This window comes from Phascolarctos cinereus, unplaced genomic scaffold, assembly GCF_003287225.1.
Source record: "Phascolarctos cinereus isolate Bilbo 61053 unplaced genomic scaffold, phaCin_HiC Scaffold_5;HRSCAF=322, whole genome shotgun sequence".
Lineage (NCBI taxonomy): Eukaryota > Metazoa > Chordata > Mammalia > Diprotodontia > Phascolarctidae > Phascolarctos > Phascolarctos cinereus.
In genome coordinates this window covers 636-25429 of record NW_027555958.1, presented here as the reverse complement: position 1 = coordinate 25429, position 24794 = coordinate 636, and the positions used below count along the sequence as shown (strand labels likewise).

The window sequence follows — 24794 nt, the reverse complement described above, 5'->3', positions numbered from 1 at the left end:
CTGCAGATTCTGTCCATGACCATTTATTGAGAGTTCCCTTTGAGCAAAATGGGCACCCCCTCCACCCCCCGACAATGAGATGAGGGGAGCTGGGCGTGAGGCCTGGCCCCTCCATCTGCCGGTCAGCGGGTGAAGGCCAGAACCAGCTGCGAAGACAGAGTATGCGGCAACATGTCCACAGGCACAGCTCGGCTCAGTGTGAAAGGTTCACCTGGGAGGTCCGGGCCAGAGGACGCAGGGCAGCAGAGCCTGCAGACACCGGGGTCCTTGGTCAGCCCCAGAGCCCCCTTGGGGACACCTCCCCAGCTCAGGCCTCCCTCACTCACTGAAAGAAAGTATCCATGTCTTCTGCGTGAGGCCGGCCAGAGATGAACACTAGCTTCTGGATGGCTGGGCAGCCCCGGATGGCACGAATGACCCTGTGAGCTGATGGCAGAAATGGGAAGCGGGGGGAAGGATAAACATCAAAGCGGGGCTGCCTTGAGTTTGAGGGCCAGCCTGCAGGGAGAACCTCGGGAACCCTCAAGCTGGGGGGATGAGTCCCACGGGACACGCTTACGCAGTCCAGCACCCACAGGGTCCACCAGTGCCATCAGTGCTCGACCATCCCCTCGAAACTTCCCAAGCCAGTTCACAGCCTTCTCCATGTCACACTGCCGGCACTCCCAGTTGGTGATCTCTGCAGGAGAAAGGTATGATCCTTGCGTGTGGCAAAAGCTCCTTCCCCAGATCCCAACTGGGCTGGGGGGGGGTGGGACTGGCCTGGCTGTGTTTGGCCCCAGGGGTCTTTTGTGGGTGACCACGGAGGGCTCCTTAGGGATCTGTAAGCCAGTTTGTGTGACAGACCCCGCCGGACCCACCCCTCCTCACATGGTTAAAGAATAGGAGATTCTCAAACTGGGCTAGAGGCAAGGAAAAGTAAAGATGATTCTGCTATCTCCCCTCCCCACCCCCCTCCCCCATCCAACTTCACTGACCCTCTGAGATCCATCCATGGACCCCTGACCTCTGAGGTGACTCTGGGATTCTGGTGAGAACCAGGTAGAGCAGGCCTTTGGCCCCTCTGCCCCCTGCCCACACCTCCCAAAGAGGTAAGAAGTGCGCCTTCCAGGCCCCCTCCTGTACCATTGAAGGCCGCGCTCCACCTAGCATCCTCCACAGCTTGCCTGACCAGCCGCAGGCTGAGGACCTGGGCTGCCCGCTGAGCCAGGGAGAGGCCCGTGACACCTGTACACAGGAGAGTCAGAGGCCGGGATCAGGGATGGAGGCCATGAGACTCCCTCCCCATCCCTCCTGCCTGGGTGAGTGGCCACCGACCTGTGCCATGGCTAAGGTCAAGGATGACAGTGCTTTGGTCTACCCCACCCAGCTCTGCTACAATCCGGAAGAGTGCCTCGGTGGCGCCCGTGTTTGGGGGGAAAAAGGCCCCTGGAGAGATGCGGAATTTCAAGCCAAGCACGTCCTCAAACACATGGGGCTCCCCTGCCAGCAGCTGGTAGCGGTGGAAGCAGGACTGCTGTGGGCTGGGTGTGACTCTGAAGATGGAGATGGGGCAGCCCATGAGGAATGGCCCCCACAGGCAGCCCCAGCCTGGGTCCTGAACCCCACCAGGCTCACCTCTCCTTCAGGTAGAGAGAGGTCAGGTCACACACAGACCCCTGTCCTGACATGAAGAATTCCTTGGCTCTTTCCTTCTGAGAACAGATGTCTTCCTGCTTGGACCCAAAATGAGGAGCTGTGGACAGAGATGGCCAGCCCTGCCCCCCCGGGACATGAGGCATAGCTCCGTGACAGCTGCCCAGGCCCACCGCCAGGCTGGCCTTGGGGCCCATCTGACTCCCAGGGCATCTCCTGGGCCACAGCCCTCTCCCCGTCAGCTCCACCACCGAGGGGCCACTGTGGAGTCACAGGCTGTTACCTGACTTAGTCCCTGGGCATGAAAAGTGATGATGGCCATTGTGTGGCCTTGGCTGCTGGTGCGCACCCTCAGTCGACGCCAGGGCCCAAGCTGGTGAATGTCAAGGCTGGGGTTCCGGGGGGTTTGTCGCAGAAACACCTCATAGCACTGGGAAGCCAAGAAGATGGAGCAGTGCCAACCACCGGGGCCCAGTCAGAGAAGGGAGACCCCCCCCCAGTGTCCCTGCCTGGCTTGACATCCATGTTTGGGTCTGACCTGAGGTAGAGTCTGGGCCTCTACCGAGGGCCGTGAAGTCCTGGGTTCAAGTCTGGCCTTTGGCTGGGTGACCAAGGGCCCCCAGGGGCTCTTTATGGTGACAGTTCAGAAACAGACTGACCCATTGGCATGTCTGGCAACGCCTGCCTCCTCTCACACCCATGGCCCCCCACCTTGCTTGCCAAGGGAGGGAAGCTCTAAATGGAGAGAACGATTTCTTCCTGTGCTTCTCTCTGTATCAACATTTCTAGGGTCTCGACCAATCTCCTCCTCTGCTTCTTCCAAGTGAATACAAGGAGGCTCCCAGATGGGTCTGAAGGTGCCCCTCTGATGGACGTCTAGGTGAGCCTTTGAGTGGGCCTCTTCTAACCCCCATTCAGGGCATCTAAGCCCTGGACCTTAAGGGGGGGCCAACGTGAGCATGGAATGGGTGAGATCGGTCCCCACGGCCAAGGAGTCAATGTGTTCTGCTGACATGAGCTTTGTCACAAGAGAGTTAAGATGGTGGAGGAGACGGGAGTGAATCTAGACAAAGATGTGTGGCTCTGGGGGCAGAAGCCCTGACTGGTTGGGGAGCCCCACCCTCTGCCACTGCAGCCCCCCCTGCCAGCACTCGGCTCCCATGGGCCCTTCTTACCTGGGCGACCTGGTGGTGCCTGGCAGGAAGGGTTCTCAGATGGCCAGCAGGTACACAGAAAATCATCTTTCCTAAGGAAACACCAAGATTTATTTGGCCTTTTTTCTTCCAAAGCTATCTAGAAACAGGATGTGTGACCCTAACCGTGTCTGAGCAGGAGAGGCAGATGTCCAGAAAGGTCCTAACAAGAAAAGGTCGTGGTCAAGGTGCCACTAGTGAACGTCTGGCTCCCCCAGCTAGATGACTTCATGTGACCATCCCTAGCCTGGCTCAGATCCCCCTGGAGGAAGGGACGTGCTCAGTTCTGGAGGTTACAGTTTAGGAGAAACACTGATGTGCTGGCCAGACTCTGGGGGGAGGGATAGGCTGAAGGGCCAGGGAGGGGTGTGGTCAGAGAAGCCACAGGGGGCTTGCTAACTGTCCTCATCAAGTGGACGATGGATTTGCCTTCTTCTATTCAGGAGCCATCGGTGGGACGTGTAGTGAGGCTCCATGCCCAGAACTCCCTAACCCCCAAACTGGTCCCAGAGTGCGGAGGTGGGGGCTCCCCCTCCCCCGAGGTCTTCCAGTGCATGCAAGATGCCCACTGGCCGGGGAGGTTCAGGAAGCAGACTCTCCTTGGGTCCCTCCCGACTCAGACACAGTGGCTTTGGTCAGCCACAGATGCCCCCACTGAGCCCAACAGGCTCTTCATGGGACCCAATGGCTCACTCGGATCTCTTCAACATGAGGCTCCCCCTAAGACAGCTAACTCCCTCATCTCTCCCATGATGAGTCTGCTTGCTCTTCCCCAAACTGGGGACTGTGCATCTTAGAGCTCCCTGGAAAGCTGTGATCAGGAGCTGCCTCCTATAGGAAGCCCCTCCTCATCTCCTTAGCCATTCATGCCTTCTCCCTCCTTCCTCTTCAATTTATCAGGAAGGTAAGGATAAGCCCTTGAGGGCAGCGACTGTTACTCTGCTATCTTTGTATCCCCAGGAAAACATTGGTGCTTCATAAATGCTTCTTGGACTGAACCAGAACCATTCAGGGCAAAGCTACCAGTCAGAAAAGCAACTAGCTTTAGGGAAGGTTGGAAATGAGGACGGTCATTGCTTTTGGAACCAGGAGGCCAGTTGTCCGATAGAGAAAGACAGAGAGACAGAGAGAGAGCGAGAGAGGCAGACAGAGAGAGAAGAGACAGAGAGAGAGAGACAGAGACAAACAGAGAGACAGAGAGAGACAGAGAAACATAGTGAGTGACAGAAAGACAGAGATAGAGAGAGATAGAGACACACCGAGAGGGAGGGAGGGAGGGAGGGAGAGGGAGAGAGAGGGGGAGAGGGAGAGAGAGAGAGAGGGGGAGAGAGAGAGAGAGAGAGAGAGAGAGAGAGAGAGAGAGAGAGAGAGAGAGAGAGAGAGAGAGAGAGAGAGAGAGAGAAAGGAGGGGAGGCAGGGGAGAGAGAAAATGGCCTGGGGAAGCTGAGGCACGAGATCCCCTGTTCTCCACTGCTCCCTCCCTTGCCTGCCCTTGTCTCTCAGACCCTTCCCTGTCCATTCCCCCAGACTCACCTCCAGGGGATCTCAGAAAGCACCCCACAGTCCTCGGGTGGCCATCTGGGCCCCGGTTTACAGAGAAGACAGATTTGTTTCTGTAACCATCAATGACAGGCTGGCAAGAGAAGGTTGATAGGGAAGGAGGGAGAAGAGAGGGGGGAGGCAGCAGTTTAAAACAGGCTGCTAACCCTAAGGACAGGAAAAGAGTGACCTTTCTTTTGTGCACAGCCAAGGGACAATATCCCCAGCGGGAATGGGCCTGGAAGGGGCCATGGATGGGGTCATCACCTCTGGGGCCCCTGGCCACAGACGGGGTCACTACCACTGGGGGCCCTGGCTACAGACGGGGTCACTACCACTGGGGGCCCTGGCTAGGTCCCAAAGCAGAAAGAAGGAACTCACAGACGGGAAGAAAGGCTGGAGGAGGGCGCCTGGCCCTGGGGCCTCGGCCACTGCAGCTCCCAGCTTGTGGAGACGTCCCTGTAGCTGCTCCAAGGTCTTCTTGGTCACTTCAAACTTGACCTGCAGCAGGCAAAGGGATGTAGGGCTCTCTCTGGCCTTGCTGGTCTTTCTCCAGTCCCAGAGCTCAAAGCAACCTTTTGTCACCCACCAAACTGCATTCACTAGCCTGGGCCTGGCATTCGAGGCCCTCCACAGTCTGGTGCCTTATTTCAGGCTGCCCCATCTTCCTTCACTGGGCCTTTGCTTCTCCCACCAGTCCCTGTGCCTGTGATGGTCTCCTCTCTCCCTCCAAAGCCACTGGTATCTCTTTTCTCCCAGCAAGGGGCTGCCCTGATCCATGGAAACATCAGGTATTGGGGTGGTGAACCATAGGGATGTCTAAGCTGATCTGCAGTCCCTCACCACAGGATGCCAAGGGGTGGTGGGGCTCACCCTGGGAAGGGGCACAGACAGTAGGCCCCCTCCCCAAAAGGGTAAGTGCCAGGGCTGTGACAAAGACAGGAGAGGTTTGAAAATCATGCCCTGTGGCAGAGTTCACTGGGAGCAGGGGCAGCCCAGCCCCACAACCCGGTCACCTTTAAATTGGGAACACAAAGGGTGGGAACAGAGAGGAGGGCCTACTCAGGCAACTGGATGAGACCAGCTGATTGCAAAAGTGGCAAACTCCAGTGCTGGATGGGGCACTTTTGCCCCTTCACCATTAACACTGGCAGTGGGCACTAGAGCCAGAGTCCCCTGGGCAGGTCTCAGTCAAAGTATGTCTCTAAAAGGAAGAAGGGACTGAGCCCTCTCTGCTGGCCCATGTGCAGTGAGGCCACAGACAAACTGTCAGGAAGCATTAGAGGAAGCTTTCCCATCTGGGGAATTCTTACATGGAAGAAATCCCATGTCCATCCCTCTTCAGCTGCCCTCTACCCTGCAGAGAAATATGAAGCCATGCAGGGAGCGATGGTGGCTGGGACCAAAGCCTGAGATTCCAGGGAATGGGAATGACCCAAAAGAATCAAAGAGAGAGGGACAGGTCAGCAGAAGTAGCCAAGCACGGAGACCCAAGGTCAGGCCCTGCACCATTAGGGCCTCCTGTAGCTTCTCAGAATCAGGGGACAAAGAAAGCTCCTTCTACACATCCCACAGGTGTGTAGCCGTTACTCAAGAGTTAGACCATCACCTTTAGTTGTTCGTCATAGTTCAGTCTCCAGAGGGGCAGCAGTTGATCTGCCAACCTGAAATAAATCCAGGCCTGAGCTCTACTTATCCGGTCACCCAACCCCATCCATGTATCCATCCAGTCACCCACCCATCCATCTCCCCACCCACCCATCTGTCCATCCATCTGTTCATCCATTCATCCATTCATCCATCCATCCATCCACTCAGACCCAGGAAAAGTTTCCCAGTTGCCTCCTATGTGTAAGACTACATCTGCAAGAGACCTTCTAATTCATTTTACCTCCTTCCGGTTTTCATCCCTCTAGGAGGGATCTCTGTTTTTCTCCCTCCAGGAGAGGTTCCCACCCAACGCCCACTTCCCTCAAGGAGTCACCATCAATTTCTTTCCTGCTAAATCCAATGGTGTTTTCTCATTCTTCTCCTTGACCTCTCTCTGCCCCACTGACTAATCACCTTGTCCTTAGGGCCATTTTCTTCTCTCTGGGTTTTTGTGACCCACCCTCCTCAATCTCCTTTGCTGATTCCTCATCCATAATCATCCCTCTACAGGGCTTGGTCCTGGGTGCTCTTCTCTTCTCTCTTTACACATATTCTCCTCCTGTTCTCATCAGCTCCCAAGAGTTCACTGATCATCTCTATGCAGGGAACTCCCAAACCCAAGCCCAGTCATCCTTCCTTTCCTGAGCACTAATCTTCCCTAGGTGTGTTGGGGGCATTCAACAGAGTTATAGTTCAGTCTCCACCTTGAACCCAAGCCCACTCCTCCTTCTGACTTCCCTATCTTCCTCAGTGGCACTGCCATCCTGACAGTCACCCCAGTTTACAGCTTAGGAGCTAGACTTGGCCCTTCTCTCCCACACTCCACGTCACCCCTCCCCACATCCAATCAGTTGCCAAGTCCTCAACCTCTCCCCAGGTTCAAGGCATCTCCTGGCCCTCCTGGATTATTTCGATGGCCTCCTCACTGGCCTCCCTGACTCCTCTCCACAACTAACCTTCATACAGCTCAGTTCACTGGGCTAAGAACCCACTATTTGACAAAAACTGCTGGGAAAACTGGAAAAGAGTATGGCAGAAACTAGGCACAGACCAAAATCTCACACCATATACCAAAATAAAGTCAAAATGGGTTCATGATTTAGATATAAAGGCTGATACCATAAGCAAACTGGGAGAGCAAGGAATAGTTTACCTGTCAGATCTATGGAGAACAGAAGAATTCATGACCAAACAGAAGATAATGAACATTACGAAAAGCAAAGTGGATAACTTTGCATTAAATTGAAAAGTTTTTGCACAAACAAAGCCAATGCAACTAAGATTAGAAGGAAGGTAGAAAATTGGGAAAGAATTTTTACAACCAGTGTCTCTGATAAGGGCCTCATTTCTAAAATATATAGAGAATTAAGTCAAATCTATAAGAATACAAGTCATTCCTCAGTTGATAAATGGTCAAAGGATATGAACGTGCAGTTCTCAGGTGAAGAAATTAAAGCCATCTATAGTCATATAAAAAATGTTCTAAATAACTATTGATTAGAGAAATGTAAATCAAAAGCAAATCAAAACTCTGAGGTACCACACCACACCTATCAGATTGGCCAACATGATACAACAGGAAAATCATACAGCCCAGTTCAGATGGAGGTGCTGCTCTGCCCAAGAGGTCCCAGGGGCTCTCCAATGTCCCTGGGAGCAAAGGATTCAATCTTACCTCTCCTGCCAAAAGCTCAGGTCTTGGCCTGGCTGCCCTTCTTGGGGCTTTCTTTCTCCCTGACTGTGCTCTGATGCTGCCTGGGTGAAGTTTCCCTCCACTGCTGAGGCCAGTGACGCTTGGTGCTGACCCTGGGGGCACCAGGGAAGCAGTCTTCTTTTGGAAAGGAGAGCCCCAGAAGACAGGATGGACCTTGGGCTGGCCATTAGCCACTTAGGACAAAAGCAGCACTCGAACCTTCCCCTGCACGAGAACATGACACTGACCAGAAAGGCTGAGATGAAGAGGCCTGCCTCCCATCTGCCTTTCTCCCCTCCACCCTTTTGCTCAAGCTGGGTACTCGGCCTACAGGGCTCTCCCTTATCATCTCTGGCCCCCACCCCCATCCCGGTAGAACATAAACTCCCCGGGGGCAGGAGAAGGCTCACTCCCAGGGCCTTTGGCTGAAAGCTCCCTGAGAGCCGTCCCACGTGGAAGGGGCGGTTTTGAGTCCCACAGCCTTCCCCTCTCTGGGCACCTCCTCGTAGAATCCGGACAGGCACTAATTAGGCGCCAGCTCGTGCCAAGGCGGGGAAAGGGAGGCGCAGGGCTGGACAGAGGCGCTCCCGGCCCCACTTCGGTCGGCTGCCTGGCAGTGACCAGGGCAGCCCTGGCGGCAGCACGAGAGTGGACCAGGAGGCCACGAGCCCCCTTCCCAGCCCAGCCGCAGCTACTTCCGGGCGGGGAGGAGGTGCTCCTCCTGCGGAGGGGCGGGGTGGGGGTGGGCGGGGCCCTGGAGCTTCCCCTCTATTCCTAATCCCAGCTCCACCCCCCCAGCAGGAGGGGGGAAGGGGAGGGTTGGGTGCTCCCCTCACGTGCTCTCATGCGCCCCAAGACACCCCTTACAATCCTCCCCCCACACCTCCATGCCCCCACTTGCCCCCTCTGGCCCGTGGCTGCATCACAGGCAGATTCCTAGGCGCTTCCTTTTCCGTAGGATGTCCAACAGATTATTGAGATAATGGAATGAATAAATTATGCAATTTCCCTTGTCTGTTCGCCCGCCCCCATCTCGGATTTTTCCTTTGGAGTTTTCTCTGCACCTCTTTAACTTTTCTGGTTCCCACACTGGGTTGTTGCAGTCCTCTTTTGTTAATCTGGATATCTGTATTCTGGTAGAGATTCCTTCCTCCCTCTCTAGGGGTCTGTGGCCATCCTTTCGTTCACATGCCAGTCTGGCCAGCTAGTCCCCGGACAGCGCCTCCTTCAGACAGGTTTCAGTCCTCTGCCCCCCCAAAAAGGGCTGCTATGATTTTTGTACAAACAGCCTTTTCCCCTCTTAAGGGCCTTTTCGCCCTGTGAGCAGTGGGCGTGCCCAGTTCTTGAGGGGATCAAGGAATCTCAGGGTGATGTCTTGAATTGCCAGTGAATCGGATTCACGTGAGGCAGAGTTGCCCAAAGACATCGATGTCTAGCAAGACAAAAGTTAAGCCCACCGGAGATGGGCCGATGCAGTGGGTGACCTTGACTTTCCTAGGCCTTAGTTTGCCTGATGCCATGCACACTCAATGACTATGGGCTGGGTGGGAGCTGAGACAAAAAAATGACTCAATTTACCATCAGAAAAATGTCCGTCTGGGAGGGCAGAGAAGTTAGGGGCAGCTCAGGGAAGGAGGAAAGGCTTGAAGGGGTCGGAAAGGAGACCCAGAATTTCTAGAGGTAGAGGGGAGGGCATGGAATTGGGAAAGGGCAGTCGTGTGTGAGGGATGGCAAGAAGGGAGCCTCACTGCACCCTCGTGTGTGTAGGGAGGAAATTACCTCGTTGTAAGGCTGAAGAGGAAAGATCTCAGATGACAAACAGAGGAGTGAGCTACTGGAGATTACTGAACAAAGCCAGTGACATGGGCAGCCCTGCCCTTTGGCAGCTGTACAGAGAATAGACTGAGGATCAGTCAGTCAGTCAACATGCATTTATTAAGCACCTGCTGTGTGCCAGGCTGTGTGCTAAGTACTGGGGATATAAAAAGAGGACTCCCTTTTCTGAGGGCTCCCAGGACCTCTCACCTACCCCTGCTGACACAACACAGGCAAACACAAGATACAAATATGCAGGCTTTATTTATTCCTGGCCGGCTTGGAATGAAGAGGACCTGCAGGCAGGAAGAAGCCAGGAGCCTGGTCTACCAAGAATCCAGAACCTCAGAGCTTGGAAGAGGCACCAGAGACAATAGGAAGAAGCTCAGTGCAGTGGCAAGAGGGTTCAATCAAAGGAATAGGGCCTGAGTTCGAGTCTGGCATTCAAGATTTACAACTAGTGTGACCCTGGGTAACTCCTGACCTCTCTGGACCCATTTCCTCACCTGTAGAATGAGGGAGATGGATAGATGGCCTCGGAGGTCTCTTCCAGGGGGAGATCTGGGGCCTAGGACTGCACACTCTACAGCTCCCCTAACGAGGGATCAGCTGGGCTCCAGGGGAAACCCACCAGGGCTGGGGAACTCACTACCTAATAGGGCCCGCAGCCTCCTGGATGGCTCCAATGCTGGGGAGCTGTTCCCGACACCAAGCCCAAACAGAACCCATCGGACCCTACAAATACCGGGTAACAGTTATCGTGGCCTCCCCAAGAAAAGCGCACTCCTTCAAAGCTACCCCCATGACACGAGCCCCAGGCCCTTTCCCTCCCTGGTCCCCTCCACTGGACACCTGCCTGCTGCTGGGCCTGGGCCCTCACTGGTTTGGGGACTGATCCCCTCCCTCAGGGCCTTCCCCTCCTGGCCTTCTCCCGTCCACCCCCATCCAGAGCATCCAACCAAGACATGGGAAGGAGGCTCCTCCAGCTCTTCTTCACGTCAGGCTCTCAGGCTGCCCATCCCCCATCCCTCATTCTGCCCCCTATCTGTGGGGGTCCTAAGGGTCTTTCCCGACACCCCTTAAGCTATGTGGGTCACCAGTGAACTAGGAGTCTTTCTACTACTGCCCTAGGTAACCCACAACTCAGAACAAGGTGTGTGACCACATAGTTTGTGAAAAGATGTGTCTTTGAAAGCAAAAAGAAGTAAACCTGGTAATGATATTTCTATGATGTGAAATTTAATACAAACTTCCCAAAAGAAATTCCGTCTCATGTAAATCCTTCTTCTGGTTCTTCTTTATATTTTGGGATGTTTGCATTTATCAATGACTAAGCTATAATAAGTAAATTTATCTTTAAAAAAGATGGAGTTTCTATATTAATTGGGAAAAATTTTTAAAAACATATAGAAATAGAGGGATCTTTGCTTAATCTCATCATAAACACATATAACCTCCCAATTCCCCTCAAGCTCATTCCCTCCCCCTCAGTTCTAGGACCGACAGTCAAGGCCTGTCTCTGAAAGTCTTGCTGAGGGACTTGCTCAGGGGCTGTCCCCCAGTCCCACTTCCCAGACTCTACTGTCTTCTCCCATCTATCTATGGAGCCCATTTCTGGAGTCATCCTGAGGCTCAGCACATCACCAGGGGCCACCAGCACCAGGGAATCCCTCACGTAGGAAGTTCTCCTGAGTAGCCAAAACAGGTCCTTTCCTATGGCTCACCTGGCATTAACAGTCACAGAAGAACAGGATTTTCTTTGGGGCTGCACGGATCAAAGAATGTACACAGCCCAACCCTAGGCAGGAGGCCCTCCTTTCGGGAGGAGAGCCCTTCATGCAAGGCTTAGCTCTGTCAAGGCAGTTACATCTTTTGGAACCGACAAACAACTACTTGTCAATATCCATCTGAAAAGGGAGCTCCCTCAGTCCAAATGTGATGGGGGCCCCAGGACCACTTCCTCCCTGGTCCTGGGTATCTCCCTGGACTGGTCAATCTGTGGGGCTGGCACTCTGGTACTCATCCTCCCCCTCAGCCTAAGACTGGCAGAAGTCTCTCCCAGGCTGCTCAGGCACCTCTCAGGTAACACAGAAAACTAGATCCTGTCTGCTTTTCCTCCTGCTTCCAGGAGCCATATATATATACTAGAGCTCTCAAGCAACAGGACATACCCCTTTTCTCTGGACGTGCTTCCCTGCTTCCTGACTTAAAAACAGGACCTCAAAATGAGAAACCTCTGTAAGGAAGTGTGTATTGGGTGGATTTTTTGTTATTCTTTCTTAGAGTTTTCTTCTCAGGATCCACAGCCATATACTCTCCAGGTGCTGGATGTGAGCTGTCATGATCATGGTTGAAAACAGTTTCTACTGCATAGTTGCAGTAGATATAGGGATGAAGCAATGTAAAATTGTGAGGCTATTGCTAGCAATACGCTTTCTTTGTCTGTTGCTCTATAAAGTGAGCACTGGTCAGTGACTGGGGATACCCATAAGGGTGAATGTGAAGGCTGAATGCTTTGTGCCTTGACCAGCCGCCATCAAGGCTTGGGAGGGGGAATCTGTGTGTTTGCCTCAACAGGCTCCTATCGAGGCTTGAGGGGATTTAGGGGAGGGCACAAGTTGTACTGGTCCGGATTGACCCCACTGAGAGGAGGGGTAGTTTCCCCCCCTTCACGCTGGCCCCTGTGAGAAGGGCTGTTAGGGAATGCTGTAGGCATCAGTGCTCTCATTATCAGCAAACTCCCTTTGAGAAGACTAGACTAGAATAAAGTGAGCTTATTTAACCCCTTATTATGACTCTATTCCTATCTTCCTGTCGGGATCAAAAAGCGAACCTGCTAGTGAGAGAGGTACTAGAAGCCCTCCTGTGTCTCCTTCCTAAGAAATGGCGGAGTCTGTGTGTTTCCTTGTGAACAAGCTCCTTCTAACGTAGGTAAATGACTGAATCCTCATCTCCAACACTAAGCCCTAAACAACTAATGCACATTGGTCAAAATATCATAAAACACTTCTCCCCAATTAACTCTGAAGTTCTCCAATCTGACACGACCACCTAGAACACAGAATTAGGAAGCTGAGTTTGCCCTGGACAAGTTAATTGCTCCTTTAAAAAAATATATATATATACATATGTATATACACATATGTATATACACATATGTATATACACATATGTATATATACATATATATAATATATAGAGAGAGAGAGAGAGAGAGAGAGAGAGAGAGAGAGAGAGAGAGAGAGAGAGAGAGAGAGTTCCAAATTCTCTCCCTCCCCAACCCATGGAGGTGAAAGAAATAATTCCTAATCAAGTTAGTACTGATTATCCTGATGATTTATTTCAGTTTGTAAGGTCTCATTCAGATAGCTTTTGGATGAAGAGATATGCAATCACAGTATTATTAAGCTGGCTATGAAGAGAATTTCTGTCAGGGGCTGCGTCCCTCTTCTTGTCAGCCAGGGTAAACTCCTGCTTTTGCAGAGCTGAGGTTGGCACAGACCTTTCCTCTCTTTCCCACACTCCAGACCACCCGTACCTCAGCCGTAACTTTCCAGCTAGAGCAATCACCCCCAACGAACAGGATGACGGATGGGAGACTCTTGCCCAATGGAATAACGAATCGAAAGAGTGTCCCGCCCTCCCGCCCAAGACGCCCCGTTACGTCCAGCCCCAAATATCGGCCACAAGAACAAGTTACACCAGACTGTCCCTGGGTGTGCTTGGCCCAACTGCAGGTCAAGTGACTTACCTCGTCCAACTGAATTATGTTCAAAGCAAATTTCTCAGGCACCTGTAACTTGTAATTCCCCTTTTTCTACTATAAAAATAACCTCCGTAAATCACTCCTTTGTCTCTGAGTGCAGATGACTTTGCTTGTTGGCAGCTGTTTGCCTTGCAAATAAAAAAGTCATCATGCTCAGAATTTGGAGCCTCAGACTCTATTTCCGATCATAAAGAAAGGCAAGCAATCGGACACCCATCACACGTGTGAAATCATGCAAAACGGATTTCCGCACTGGTTGTGCCGCCCTCAGACGCTATCACTTCGGTCTCTCCCTGGAGGCGGAGAGGACCGTCGTACTGACTCCACGGAAAGTTACGGCCCAGACGCGGAAGACGGCCGATAGGCAGCGGAAGTCACGTGAGAGCCAGGCGTCCGTCGCGGTTTCCATGGCAGCCCAGGGAGGGGGCGGGTGTGACTGCCGTGTGCGCACTGCTTTCTGGGAAACGTAGTTTGTAGGCTTGGGTGGGTTGTACGCGTGCGCCTGGTCTCGCTCTTCTTCCCTCAGCCGTGCAGGCCTGGGAGGGAGGCGCCGTCAGGGAGTGGAGGCAGGGGATTCTCTTCGAAGACCGGACCCCCAGTGCGGGGCAGAGGCTTTGAACGCCGCCTTTAGGGTTAGGGTTATGTGACCTGGAGACCATAGGGAGGGGCCCCCTGGAGCATCTCGGCGGCTGCATAGAAGGGAGAGAGGATCCACTTTGGACAGAGGGGCCCGTGGGGAGGGTCCGGGGCGACAGGGTCAGGCAGCATGGCGGATGACGGCCACAAGCACGAGGGACCAGGGTTGCACGTGGGAGGGGAGGAGGGGCAAATGACAAATGTTTGGAGGCCTGACTTGGGGAGGAGGGCACCGGTTAGCTGGGCTAGGCTTGGCCTCGGAGAGAAGAGCCCCCAAGCCGGGGAACTGAGGAAAGCCGCCTGAGCCCCCTGGAAGACAGTGCTTCGGAGCAAGGGGAGCGGGCTGGCAGGGATGGGGGACTTCGAAACAGCCAGCGTCCGGCTTGGGCTGTTGGCCAATGGGCCGAGGGAGGGACCCGAGGGCTGTGAGTCAGCTTCAAGGGAGGAGGGGGAAGGTAAGCGCTGGACAGATCTAGAGGGCAGCGCCCATGCTCGGCCCCCACCCTCATGGACACATTTAGAGGCCAGGGACTGCTTCTGGTCAGTCTTAGCCCCTGGGGCCCAGCCACACAAAGGCGAACCGTTAGAGAATGAGAGTGAGCTGGGGGCACTGAAGGAGGGGTGGCTGGGGCTGGTCCCCCGTCGTCTAGGACACCATGCATGCTGGGGTTGGGAGGTTAGGAAGGAAGAGCCCCCTGGGCCAGAGAGTGAGGCTAGTGGTGGTGTAGACACACTTCCCCTGTGTGTGTGTGTGTGTGTGTGTGTGTGTGTGTGTGTTTTTGGGGAGTACAGAGGTGGGGACAATGGGGCTAACACCTGGGGGCCTAGTGACCATCCCTCTCTGACAATTAAGGAACATTAGTTGTTTTGTGGGACCCGTCAGCATCTTGCAGGTCTTTTGTTTGTTTGTTTTTGCTTTAGTTGATAAGGCTTTAATAATATAAGCACACTTGTACAAAAAGAACCCTGGCCAATTTATTTTGTATGACTGCAATTTCACCATTTTATTTTGTTATTATTTTTATTAAGAAGCATTTATCAACCCCTTGTTACCTAGTGCCAGGTACTGTAATAGGCTCCAGAGATAGAAAGTCAGAAATAAAACAATCCTTTATCTTCAGGAAGCTGACATTCTACTGGGCAGGCAAGGGGGAGGAGGGAAATACAATATATTCATATATAAGTAAACACAATTATGTGCAATTTCACTATTTTAAATTGAGGCATTTACACCAAGGGCATATACTTTTGTATGGGGAAAATGAATAACTAAATGTGATCCCCAAATTGTATATGAGTTGCAAGAAAGGAATTCGTTAGAAAAAAATGACTCATTCACTGAAATCCCATGGCTTGGAAAGTAATTACACTATTTAACACAAGGCATAATGCTCCATGATATTTAACAATAATTGTTTACTTGAGATCAAGTTATCTTTAGACAAAAATATATTTTACCAAATATAAATGGTACTTTATCTCAATTTGTATCATGTCCTCTAAAATGTTGTCATGCTTCATTAAAGTACATTAGTCTTTGTTCCCTGGAGTCCCCTAGTTATTTAGTACTGGAATCTCATAATTGCTTGTCTAGGGTTTCTGGCTCAAGAATCTTAAATGTGTTTTGTTAAAAAGCCTCATGTTACTTTAAATTAAACATGAGTACTATATAAAGGCAACTTTAGTCTATTTATGCTATTGGAAGAGTAAAAGGACAATGGGTTATTCCAGGTTCTAGTTAAATCCAAATCATTTATAACTAGTTATCATTTATTTTCAATTTATATTCCACCTACTTGCCAAAGGACAGTTAAAGTCCTCTTTCAAAATGAACCACATATTAAATAGGACAAGTAAGAATAAAAACAAAACAGAGACCATTGCGAATGAGCAGAGGGAGTTGGCATTACAAGGCCTCTGTTGTAAGCTAATTATCTTCTAGTGGTGTGGTAGAGAGAATGCTGGAAGTAGAAGATTGAAATCAGGAACCCTAGGTTCCAGTTCTGGTACCTTACCTAATTGTATGAATCTTGCAGGTCTTGTCAGTAGACCTGAGTTAGCACGCTTTCTGGCACTTAGAAGGGTTTGTTGGGGACTAAGAATTTTGCAGGGTGGACACTATACATTTGGGGATGATAACAAGTTAACTTGTAACTAACTCAGAGGAAGAGCTGACTCAGGGATGGGAAAATGTGAACTGAGCAATTACACAGAATGGAGCAGCAATACAGAACAGTCAATTACAGAACTGAATCAATTGTTAAATGACACAGAATAATTTTAATTTTCTCAGTGGCCAAACAATTATCTAGGGCAGGGGTTCTTATTTTTGTATCATGGACTTCTTTGGCAGTCTGCGGGAACCAAAGGACCCTGACTCAGAGTGATGTTTTTAAATACATAAAATAGCATTGTCTGGGAAACCAATTATATGGAAATACGGTTATACAGATATTTCTAAAAAAGTTCCTGGATGTCAGGTAAAGATCCCCTGACTTAGGGTGTCCTAATGAATGTCAGATAGTTCTGATACTATCAACCTCCTTAGGAGTCCAAGAGAGGCATCCTTTCTTCCAATCTCTGCCTCGGTCTGTCATGTCTCATTCCCATTTCCTCATGGTCAGACATTCATCACAGCCAAAAAAGCACAACTGCTTATTTTCTTGTGCAGTGGGGCAAGGCGACTTTTAATATGACCCTAACGTAAGTTTATTCTTTTCCCCTTTGTCAAGTTCCTCTACTTTGTGGAATTCCAGGTCAGAGACAGGCAAGCATTTTCATGAAGAGCATGCATTCTCTCTATCATTACATCATATCATTCGTAATTTTTAAACTGTATGCTTTAAAAAGATAGAATACTTCCCAAACCCACCAATGGAGGAGAGTTTTGATACCTAATTAATTGTTACATCTTATTGTGGGTCTCGCATTCCTCGTTAAAGTTCAAGGTCATTGATTAAGCAAATAAAACGTGAAACAAGTTAAAATCTAACATTGCATTTCTCAAGAAGTTTACTGTATCAAAGAGAAGTCTTCATTTTTAATTCATGGGGTGTTACTTTAATAATACAGAACAATGGGAGAGACCATTATATTCCCTTGATAAGCTACCAGATTTTCGATTCATATTCTAGTAGCTCAGTTTGTGTGCTAATTTGTGTTCAATACATTTTTTCTTATTACATTCCAGTTTATTCATTTCAAACTCTCAGCAGTAGATATAATCCAATGACTAGGTATGTAGGTTTTTGTCTTCCATTCCTCTGAAAACCAGGTCTATCATAGTTGCCATGAGAGGGGATTGATGGAAGACAGAGTTGGGGGGGATTGAGAAGAAGAAAAGGAAATGCAACTCAGCACAACATAAGAGACCTGACACAGAGAGGAAGACAGAGCTGCTTGAGTTGGCCAGAGATTTCCTGGGGACAAATCATCAGATTAATTAGGATCCAGATTGTAAGCAACCTCTTCACAAATCTTTGTACAAGCATACCTTGGAGATATGTGGGTTCATTTCCAGACCATTGCAATAAAGTGAATATCACAATAAAGCAAGTCACATGATTTTTTTTTGGTTTCCAAATTCTTATAAAAGTTATGCTTATATTATACTATAATCTATTAAGTGTGCAATAATACTATGTATAAATATTGTACATACCTTAATTAAAAATACTTTATTGCTAAAAAATGCTAACCATCATCTGAGCCCTCAGTGAGTTGTAATCTTTTGCTGGTGGAGAGGCTTGCCTTGATGTTGATGGCTGGACTGATCAGGGCGGTGATTACTGAATGTTGGGGTGGCTGTGGCAGTTTCTTAAAATAAGACAACAATGAAGTTTGCTGTACCAACAACTGGTCATGGAGCAGTCAGAACACACACATATCTATCACTTAAGGTTTCCATCTTATATGGGAATGGTTCATGGCACCCCAAAACAGTTACAACAGCCACGTCAAAGATCGCTGATCACAGATCATCTTAACAGATGTAATATGATAAAAAGGTTTGAAATATTGTGATAATTATCAAGATGTGACATAAAGACACAATGCGAGCATGTGCTGTTGGAGAAATGGTACCAATAGACTTGTTCAATGCAGGGTTGCCGACAACTTTCAATTTGTAAACATTCAAGATCTTCAAAGCACAAGAAAGCAAAGTGCAATAAAATGAGGTAAATCTGTCACCCATGACTAAGTGTTGCCGCAAACGGAGGAGTGTGAAATGAAGAAACGTGGGCCAGGTGGGTCAGTGAAAGACTGAGCCAATTTATTATTCTGAGGGTCTGGATTATATAGTGAAAGCTAACAATAATCCCTGAGGCATTGACTAACCCCAGCCCTTATGCTCATCCTTAATTGTTCACACCTGCTTACTATCAAGGTCTAAGGGTCACAGTGTTCTAACCTCTTAGGCAGTTGGTGAGCCAAATGTTCCGAATAATTAAGCCCTTATGGGTAGGAAAAGGAAAGAGTCAAGCTCTAACCTAAATTCCTTATCCCATATTTAGACTTTCCAGTTCTGGCCCTCAACATAAATCCCAGTTATGCTCTCAGTCAGTGGGGTCAAACTCAAACTGAAACCAGACTGCAGATTGACTTAGCAAACTCCAAATCAACATGATCTTTGTTGTATTGTCTTTCATTTATTCTGTTAAACATTTCCAAGTTACATGTAGTTGGTCTGGGCTGGGTGTTTGTTGGCTGCCTCTGTTCTAAGGGACCAAATAGGCGGCTTCTCCATCAATACGGAAATTACTCTTCAAGTCAAAATCTTGATGCAGATTTTAAATTAATCTAATTGAAAAATCTCAAACTTTCCAAACGTATTGGAGAGGATCAAAGATTTTAGGAGTGTTTCCCATTTCCTTCTCAGAGGACAGTTAATCTAGCACTAGGGTTATACCAGAAGGCCACATTCTCAAAGCTGAATGTGATTCTCTCCAGAGCTCGGGGGTTTTTGCCTTCTGGAGTTGGATCCTACACATCGAGGGCACCAAGATTCTCCATTCTCCTCTCCCCTTGTTTTGAAGGAGCATTAAGTCTGCATGCACTCTGGTTTCAAATTTATAGAGTGTTTTTTTTCCATTCATAGCATTTAAATCTTTCTTTTTTTAAAAATTATTTTGAATTATCAACAATCCCTTCCATAAGCTTTTGAGTTTCACATTTTTCTCCCCTTCCCTCCCCAAGATAGTGCACAATCTGATATAGGCTGTACATCTACATTCCCATTAAACAGTATTTTCACATTAGTGATGTTGTAAGGAAGAATTAGAACCAAATAGGAGGAACCACCAGAAAGAGGAAACAAAACACAACAGAAGAAAAAAATAGCAAATAGTGTGCTTTGATCTGCATTCAGACTCCATAGTTCTTTTTTTGGATGTGGGTAACATTTTCCATCATGAGGCTTTTGGGGATGTCTTAGATCCTTGTATTGCTGGGAAGGGTTAAGTCTATCAAAGTGTTGCTGTTACTGTGTGCAGTGTTCTCCTGGTTCTGCTCACTTCACTCAGCATCAGACCATACAAGTCTTTCCAGGTTTTTCTGAAGTCAGCCTGTTCATCATTTCTTATAGCACAATAGTATTCCATTACATTCATATACCACAACTCGTTCAGCCATTCCACAATTTCCAATTTCCAATTCTTTGCCACCACAAAAAGAGCTGCTATAAATACTTTTGTACATGTGGGTACAATTTGTATGATCTCTCTGGGATACAGCCCTAGAAGTGCTATTGCTGGGTCAAAGGGTATGCACATTTTTATAGCCCTTTGGGTATAGTTCCAAATTGCTCTCCAAAATGGTTGGATCGATTCACAACTCTACCCACAATGCATTAGTGTTCCAATTTTCCCACATCTTTTCCAACATTTATCATTTTCCTGTTTTGTCAATTTAAATCTTTCTAAGGCAAATCATATTCAGCTTTACTTTCTTGTAGGGGGAAAAACCAAACCTTTCCATATCCTCCATTTTCATACATATTTGAAACATCATACTGGATATATCTTTAGGACTCAAAATACAATGAAATGCTTCTTCAGCAATAAAATATGCCTTGTTCAATTAGGGAAAGGTTAACTCAATGGCAAACATGCAAAGCATTGCCCTGGCAAAACCAGAGTGAGGAAGGGGGACTGATGAACTTGCTTCCCAAAATCATTGTATGCAGCAAGATAATAAAAGGTGACAGCTTTCTATTTTAAGAATCTTTTAACACAATTAAAAACAGTCCATAGGTCTAGTTTCCAAAAACAAAACAAAATAAAAACCCTTTCCTCATCCTCAAAAACATAATATAGAAATACATATCTATAACCTAGAAGGTGATTAGAGGAACTCCCATTTTCCATATTTTTGCCTCTGTGATAATCATGTCAACAAATATTAGTCATAATAAAGAATGACTTCAAATTTCCAACCTTTTTTTCTTAACCAATAAAATAGCTAATGGTAAAATTATTGAGAAGTTCTGTACATACAAAACTAATGACTATTGTACATATTGTTTAGACCTTATTTCAGCCATTTTAGTTTTCTCAAGTTTATTTTCAACTTTTCACTGAGTGGGTTTTATTATATGCAACACTTCCTGCTTCCTTTTTAAAATTTTTAAATTAAATTTAAATTTTTAAATTTGTTGAGGCAATAGCATCTCAAAAGAAAAAGGAAGAGAGATCTTGCTCTTCACTCTGAATTCTTCCATTTCCTGCTCTTTTCACCCAAAGTGGCTAAATTTAGAACAAGAAGAAATTAAATGCCACCCTAAGGAAGCATAAAACCATAGACATTTCAAAGACTTTGGTTGCCATTCTACTTAAAGAGCAAAACAAAACAAACAGAAACCCTTTTACCTCAAAGGCACAGAAAATGAAAACATAGTATAAAATGTGTATGAGTCTATTAGGACCAGATAAGATAGATTTTTGCCTAGATAAGGCTTCTATATAAATGAGAACACTTAAAACAACAACCTGTCCCAGCTCACACACACACACACACACACACACACACACACACACACACACACACACACACCCCCTCACTCACAAGTTTAGGAAGATGAAAGAAATAATTTCTTACCTTTACAAACAAGCTTACTGATTCAACCAAAGTAAATCTAGATTTAATTCTAGGTAATAATCTACCAGCTTGGGGCTGCTAGGTGGCACAGTGGACAGAGCACTGGCCTTGTAGTCAGGAGGACCTGAGTTGAAATCCAGCCTCAGATATCTGACACTACCTGTGTGACCCTGGGCAAGTCACCTAACGCCAAGCGTCTTGCCAATCCCCCCCCCCCAATAGCCTACCAGTTTCTATCTCAGGGGAAAAAAGAAATCCTAATAACACTAGAGTTCTCTTTCCTGAGGGTGCTCACTTAAACCTACCTGTTCCATTCACAGACATGCACAAGGAAGACCTGTAAAGGCTTTTGACCACATCATGGCGAGTTCTTCCACAGGGACAAAAATACTCATCTAGGACTGGAAGCAAACAGCTGATGGGGTGTCAACAAATAGTGATGACAAGGCAAGGAGGAGAGCACACAGACACAGCCCCATTCTCCTGGGGAAGCCTGCAACAGCCTACAAAGACAGACACACACTCTTGGGGCTGGCACAGACCTACAGAAAATGGGCTTCAGAGCATTTATCTTCACCTAAAATGACTGTCAAGGAATAGTTCTAGACCTTTCCTCAGAGAGACCTCACACCCTTTAAAGTCTCCTCCCATTGTAAAACTCTGACACCCACCCCCCATGCTACCAATGAAGTCCAAATGTTGCCAAGTGCAGATTAAAAATGGAAAATGCATTTTGACAACTTCAGAAGGAACAATTGGGTTCCCTATTTTAGAAAGTGTCATAAAGGAGAAAATATATCTAGAAAATTAATTTGTCATAAAAGAAGACCCAATAGTCTGCTCACAATCATGGGTCTTTTAGTGCTTTAAAGAATTTCAAAATTATGGAATGACATTTGTTACTTCATGCAGACTTAGAAACATCTGAAATCCCCACCTAAAAACAGAAGCTGGTCCAAGGGGTAGTTAGAAGGCACTGGAGTGAACAGTCTTGTCCCAGAGGACACTCTGGAGGGACCACTCATCCTTTGCTAAACCACCCTGGGCACTAATGAAAAGGTCTGTCTAGACACAGAAGGAAAAAGCAAGACCCTCTTCCTTCCTTTATGATATCAGATTGGGACGGGGGGGGCACTCTTCCCATTGCCCATGTCCTTGAAGTCCTCAAATTCTTAAAGAGAAATTCCCAATTGGATGTTAAACATCACATAAAGAAACTGAGTTCATGATTTGGGGGATTTGACCTCAGTCTTCCTGTGGGGCTTGTCAGATGACCGTCAGGACCTTGCCACACTTGCACAGAGAATGGGGATGCTCTTTGCCTGGCATTCGCTAAGGGCTAATGTGGGATAATGGCCTGCTGTCCCCCCTCTCCTGCCTCTACTTCCCTTTTAAACAGCAATTGAATTTGGAGGCAGTTAGGAAAGCAGTCACTTTGATAAGTACAGAAATGTGCTGTCCAACACAGGAAACCTGTGACCCCATTTTGGCCCCATTTTGCCCTACAATTCTGTCTCACTAAGATTCTTGGACATTCTAGGGTCTTAACAATGACCAAATGAAGCAATTCTTCTCCAGCATTTCTATGGGTCAGGACAACCAAGAGCTCAGCTTCGGGACCGAGGCCATCCTCTGCAAAGGCCTTCTCCTTCCTCCCGTAAAAGAATAGGCTTGGCACATTTGGGTTCATGGAGAGTGTTAAGAGGTAGAATGAAAACAGTACAGCAGAGAAGAATGTACTTTCTTCTCAACCCTTCTTCACTATATCTAGCCCATCACCCATCCATCCACAAAGCTGGAACATTTAAACGAATTCTTCATGATGAGTGCCAATATTCCTGCTCATTCCAAGCAAAATGCCAGAGCTTCCACATGACAACAAATGCCAGAGAACCTGCAGATCTAGGACCAGCTAGTGCTCTTTCCCAGCCTGCCTTCCAATAGATGGACCCAGCTCAGTAGACGGATGGGACCTCCAACACTTGAAAGACCTGGCTCCATATAGAGTGGGGAAGTGGTCCCTCTTCCCTCCATCTTTCCCTATCCTTTTTCCACCTGGCAGTTTCTGATCACTGTTGCTGGATCTGCAAGGCAAACATATGCTAATGGATGCAAGAGGAAAAAGAACTTTGGTTATGTAAGACCACAAAAGGCTCTTGTCAAATATGGGGCTTAAAGCAAATGACCTCTCAGGCCCCTTCCACCTCGGACATTCTGGGGTGTTTAGCGTCTGCTCCTTGGCACCAGGATTCTCTTGTGCTGTGTCCTTGTATCCCCAGCACCCAATACGGTACCTGGCCTATAGCAGGCCTTGCTGTTCATTACTGAGGCCATAATGCATCATACTGTTGACATCAGTGGCTTCCTACATCTGCCGGGTGCGTTTACAATCACAAGAGGCTTGGGACTGCTGCTGATTGTGGAAATGGTAATACCTTTCTTCCCAGAAGCCCAAGCCAGGGAAACATTGACAACACTGCATACAGCAAACCAGCCTGACCAGGCTCAGATCCTTAATGGAGGGACTCCAGACCAGGCGTCACTCTGGCTCAGAAACGCGAGGTTCTGGACCTGGCTAGGCAAACCTTGTCAGACCCAGGACTTCTGTGTCCCACGGGCATTTTCTCTTAAATTAACACACCTCCAGCAAGACCCCGTGTGGCTGCTGACCAACATCATTGAATAGCTCCTGCAGACTGGTAAAGCCTCTCATGGTAATATTGCCTCTGTTACCTGCCGCTGGCTGGAACATGTGCCAGCGCCAGTAACACTCCTGAGAGTCACGCTCTGCCAAGTCGGGTGGGACTCCCTAGCCTGGGCTGTATCTGAGCATCCAGACCTCCCATGACATCGCTCCAAAGGAGTGAGGAAATGCAGTAACAGCTTTCTGCACTGTCAGGGACAATGTCTGATCTACCCATTTCAAGAATGATGTAGGCACGCAGACATCAAACTCTGACTAAGGAGATTTGTAGGGGATTGCTGTAATCTTGATGGAGTGGATGGATGCATTCATCAGGGAGTCTCTTCAGCCACAGAAAGGGTCCAATTTAGATTCGGAGCCCACTGACCAAGAGTAGGGTAGTTTTGTAGCACCCATATGTGGGTTTGGTAGCTGTAGACCCTGCCAAAATGGGGGTGTTCAAATGAAGCAATAAGACCCCATGAGATGGTATTGATGAGGGCACAGGTTGTGTAGCTCCATGCAATCCATCCAAGGGAGATCCACCCCACGAGGGCCTCAGCACCATGGGGGTGTAACTAACAAATGGTCTGAGGATGTCCAATATAATGGCGGCTCAAGCCTCATGCTAACAGCACCACAACCTCAGCCATCTCCCACTACTCTTAACACTGAGACAAAACACTGAAGTATTGGTATAAAAAATGATTACTGCCTTTGCTGTGTGTCTGCAAGTCAAACAACCCTAAGTGGATGCCAAAGTGAGCTGGACAAGCAATCTACAAAACAAAAGCCCCTGGCTCCCTCCCAGCTGTCCCTCCAGGATTCCAGCATCAGAGGAGATTCTGGGCTCTACGTTGAGTCTCCCTTTCTTGAGTTGCCAGTTTCCAGCTGATGGTTGGTGAGGAGACAGAGTGCTGACATCTCATCAGATAAGGGGAAAAATGAGTTTGCCAAACATCACAAGAGAACCAAAGTGAGTTGTTAAATATGGGGCTTGGAGTGAATGACCACTAAGGCCCCTTCTAGCTCTGTCATTCTAGGATTCCAGGATCAAAGAACGTTCCAGGATTTGGAGGGCATTATCTT

The 24794-nt window shown here is 48.4% G+C and overlaps 1 protein-coding gene across 5 annotated transcripts; it reads right to left on the bottom strand.

Moving 5' to 3' along the window:
* Positions 1-7: 7 nt before the first annotated feature.
* LOC110203504 (tRNA (uracil-5-)-methyltransferase homolog B-like) lies at positions 8-13626 on the bottom strand. Of its 5 annotated transcripts, XM_078154567.1 has the most exons (14): positions 13277-13626; positions 9490-9596; positions 7693-7935; positions 5977-6031; positions 4749-4868; positions 4362-4461; positions 2811-2881; positions 1919-2065; positions 1618-1757; positions 1318-1535; positions 1126-1227; positions 560-679; positions 327-426; positions 8-249 (listed from the first exon to the last, which is right to left on the bottom strand). In XM_078154567.1, exons 3-14 carry the CDS (start codon positions 7896-7898, stop codon positions 123-125), a joined length of 1506 nt encoding a protein of 501 aa, XP_078010693.1. In that variant the 5' UTR covers positions 7899-7935; positions 9490-9596; positions 13277-13626; the 3' UTR covers positions 8-122. The 5 variants fall into 5 exon arrangements, with proteins under 5 accessions (XP_078010693.1, XP_078010692.1, XP_078010691.1 ...); XM_078154566.1 differs by lacking the exon at positions 9490-9596; XM_078154565.1 differs by lacking the exons at positions 9490-9596; positions 13277-13626 and adding an exon at positions 8121-8439.
* Between the last annotated feature and the right edge of the window lie 11168 nt (positions 13627-24794).

What these genes read in the sequence shown, in the direction of transcription:
- LOC110203504 (XM_078154564.1), bottom strand. Translation starts at nt 8,078, where the DNA reads ATGGGGGTGGGGGCCAGAGATGATAAGGGAGAGCCCTGTAGGCCGAGT. An exon ending in ATGCCCAGGGACTAAGTCAG is followed by an intron (nt 1,713 to 1,918) that starts GTAACAGCCTGT and finishes GGGTCCAAGCAG; the next exon opens with GAAGACATCTGTTCTCAGAA. An exon ending in TGACCTTAGCCATGGCACAG is followed by an intron (nt 1,228 to 1,317) that starts GTCGGTGGCCAC and finishes TCCTGTGTACAG; the next exon opens with GTGTCACGGGCCTCTCCCTG.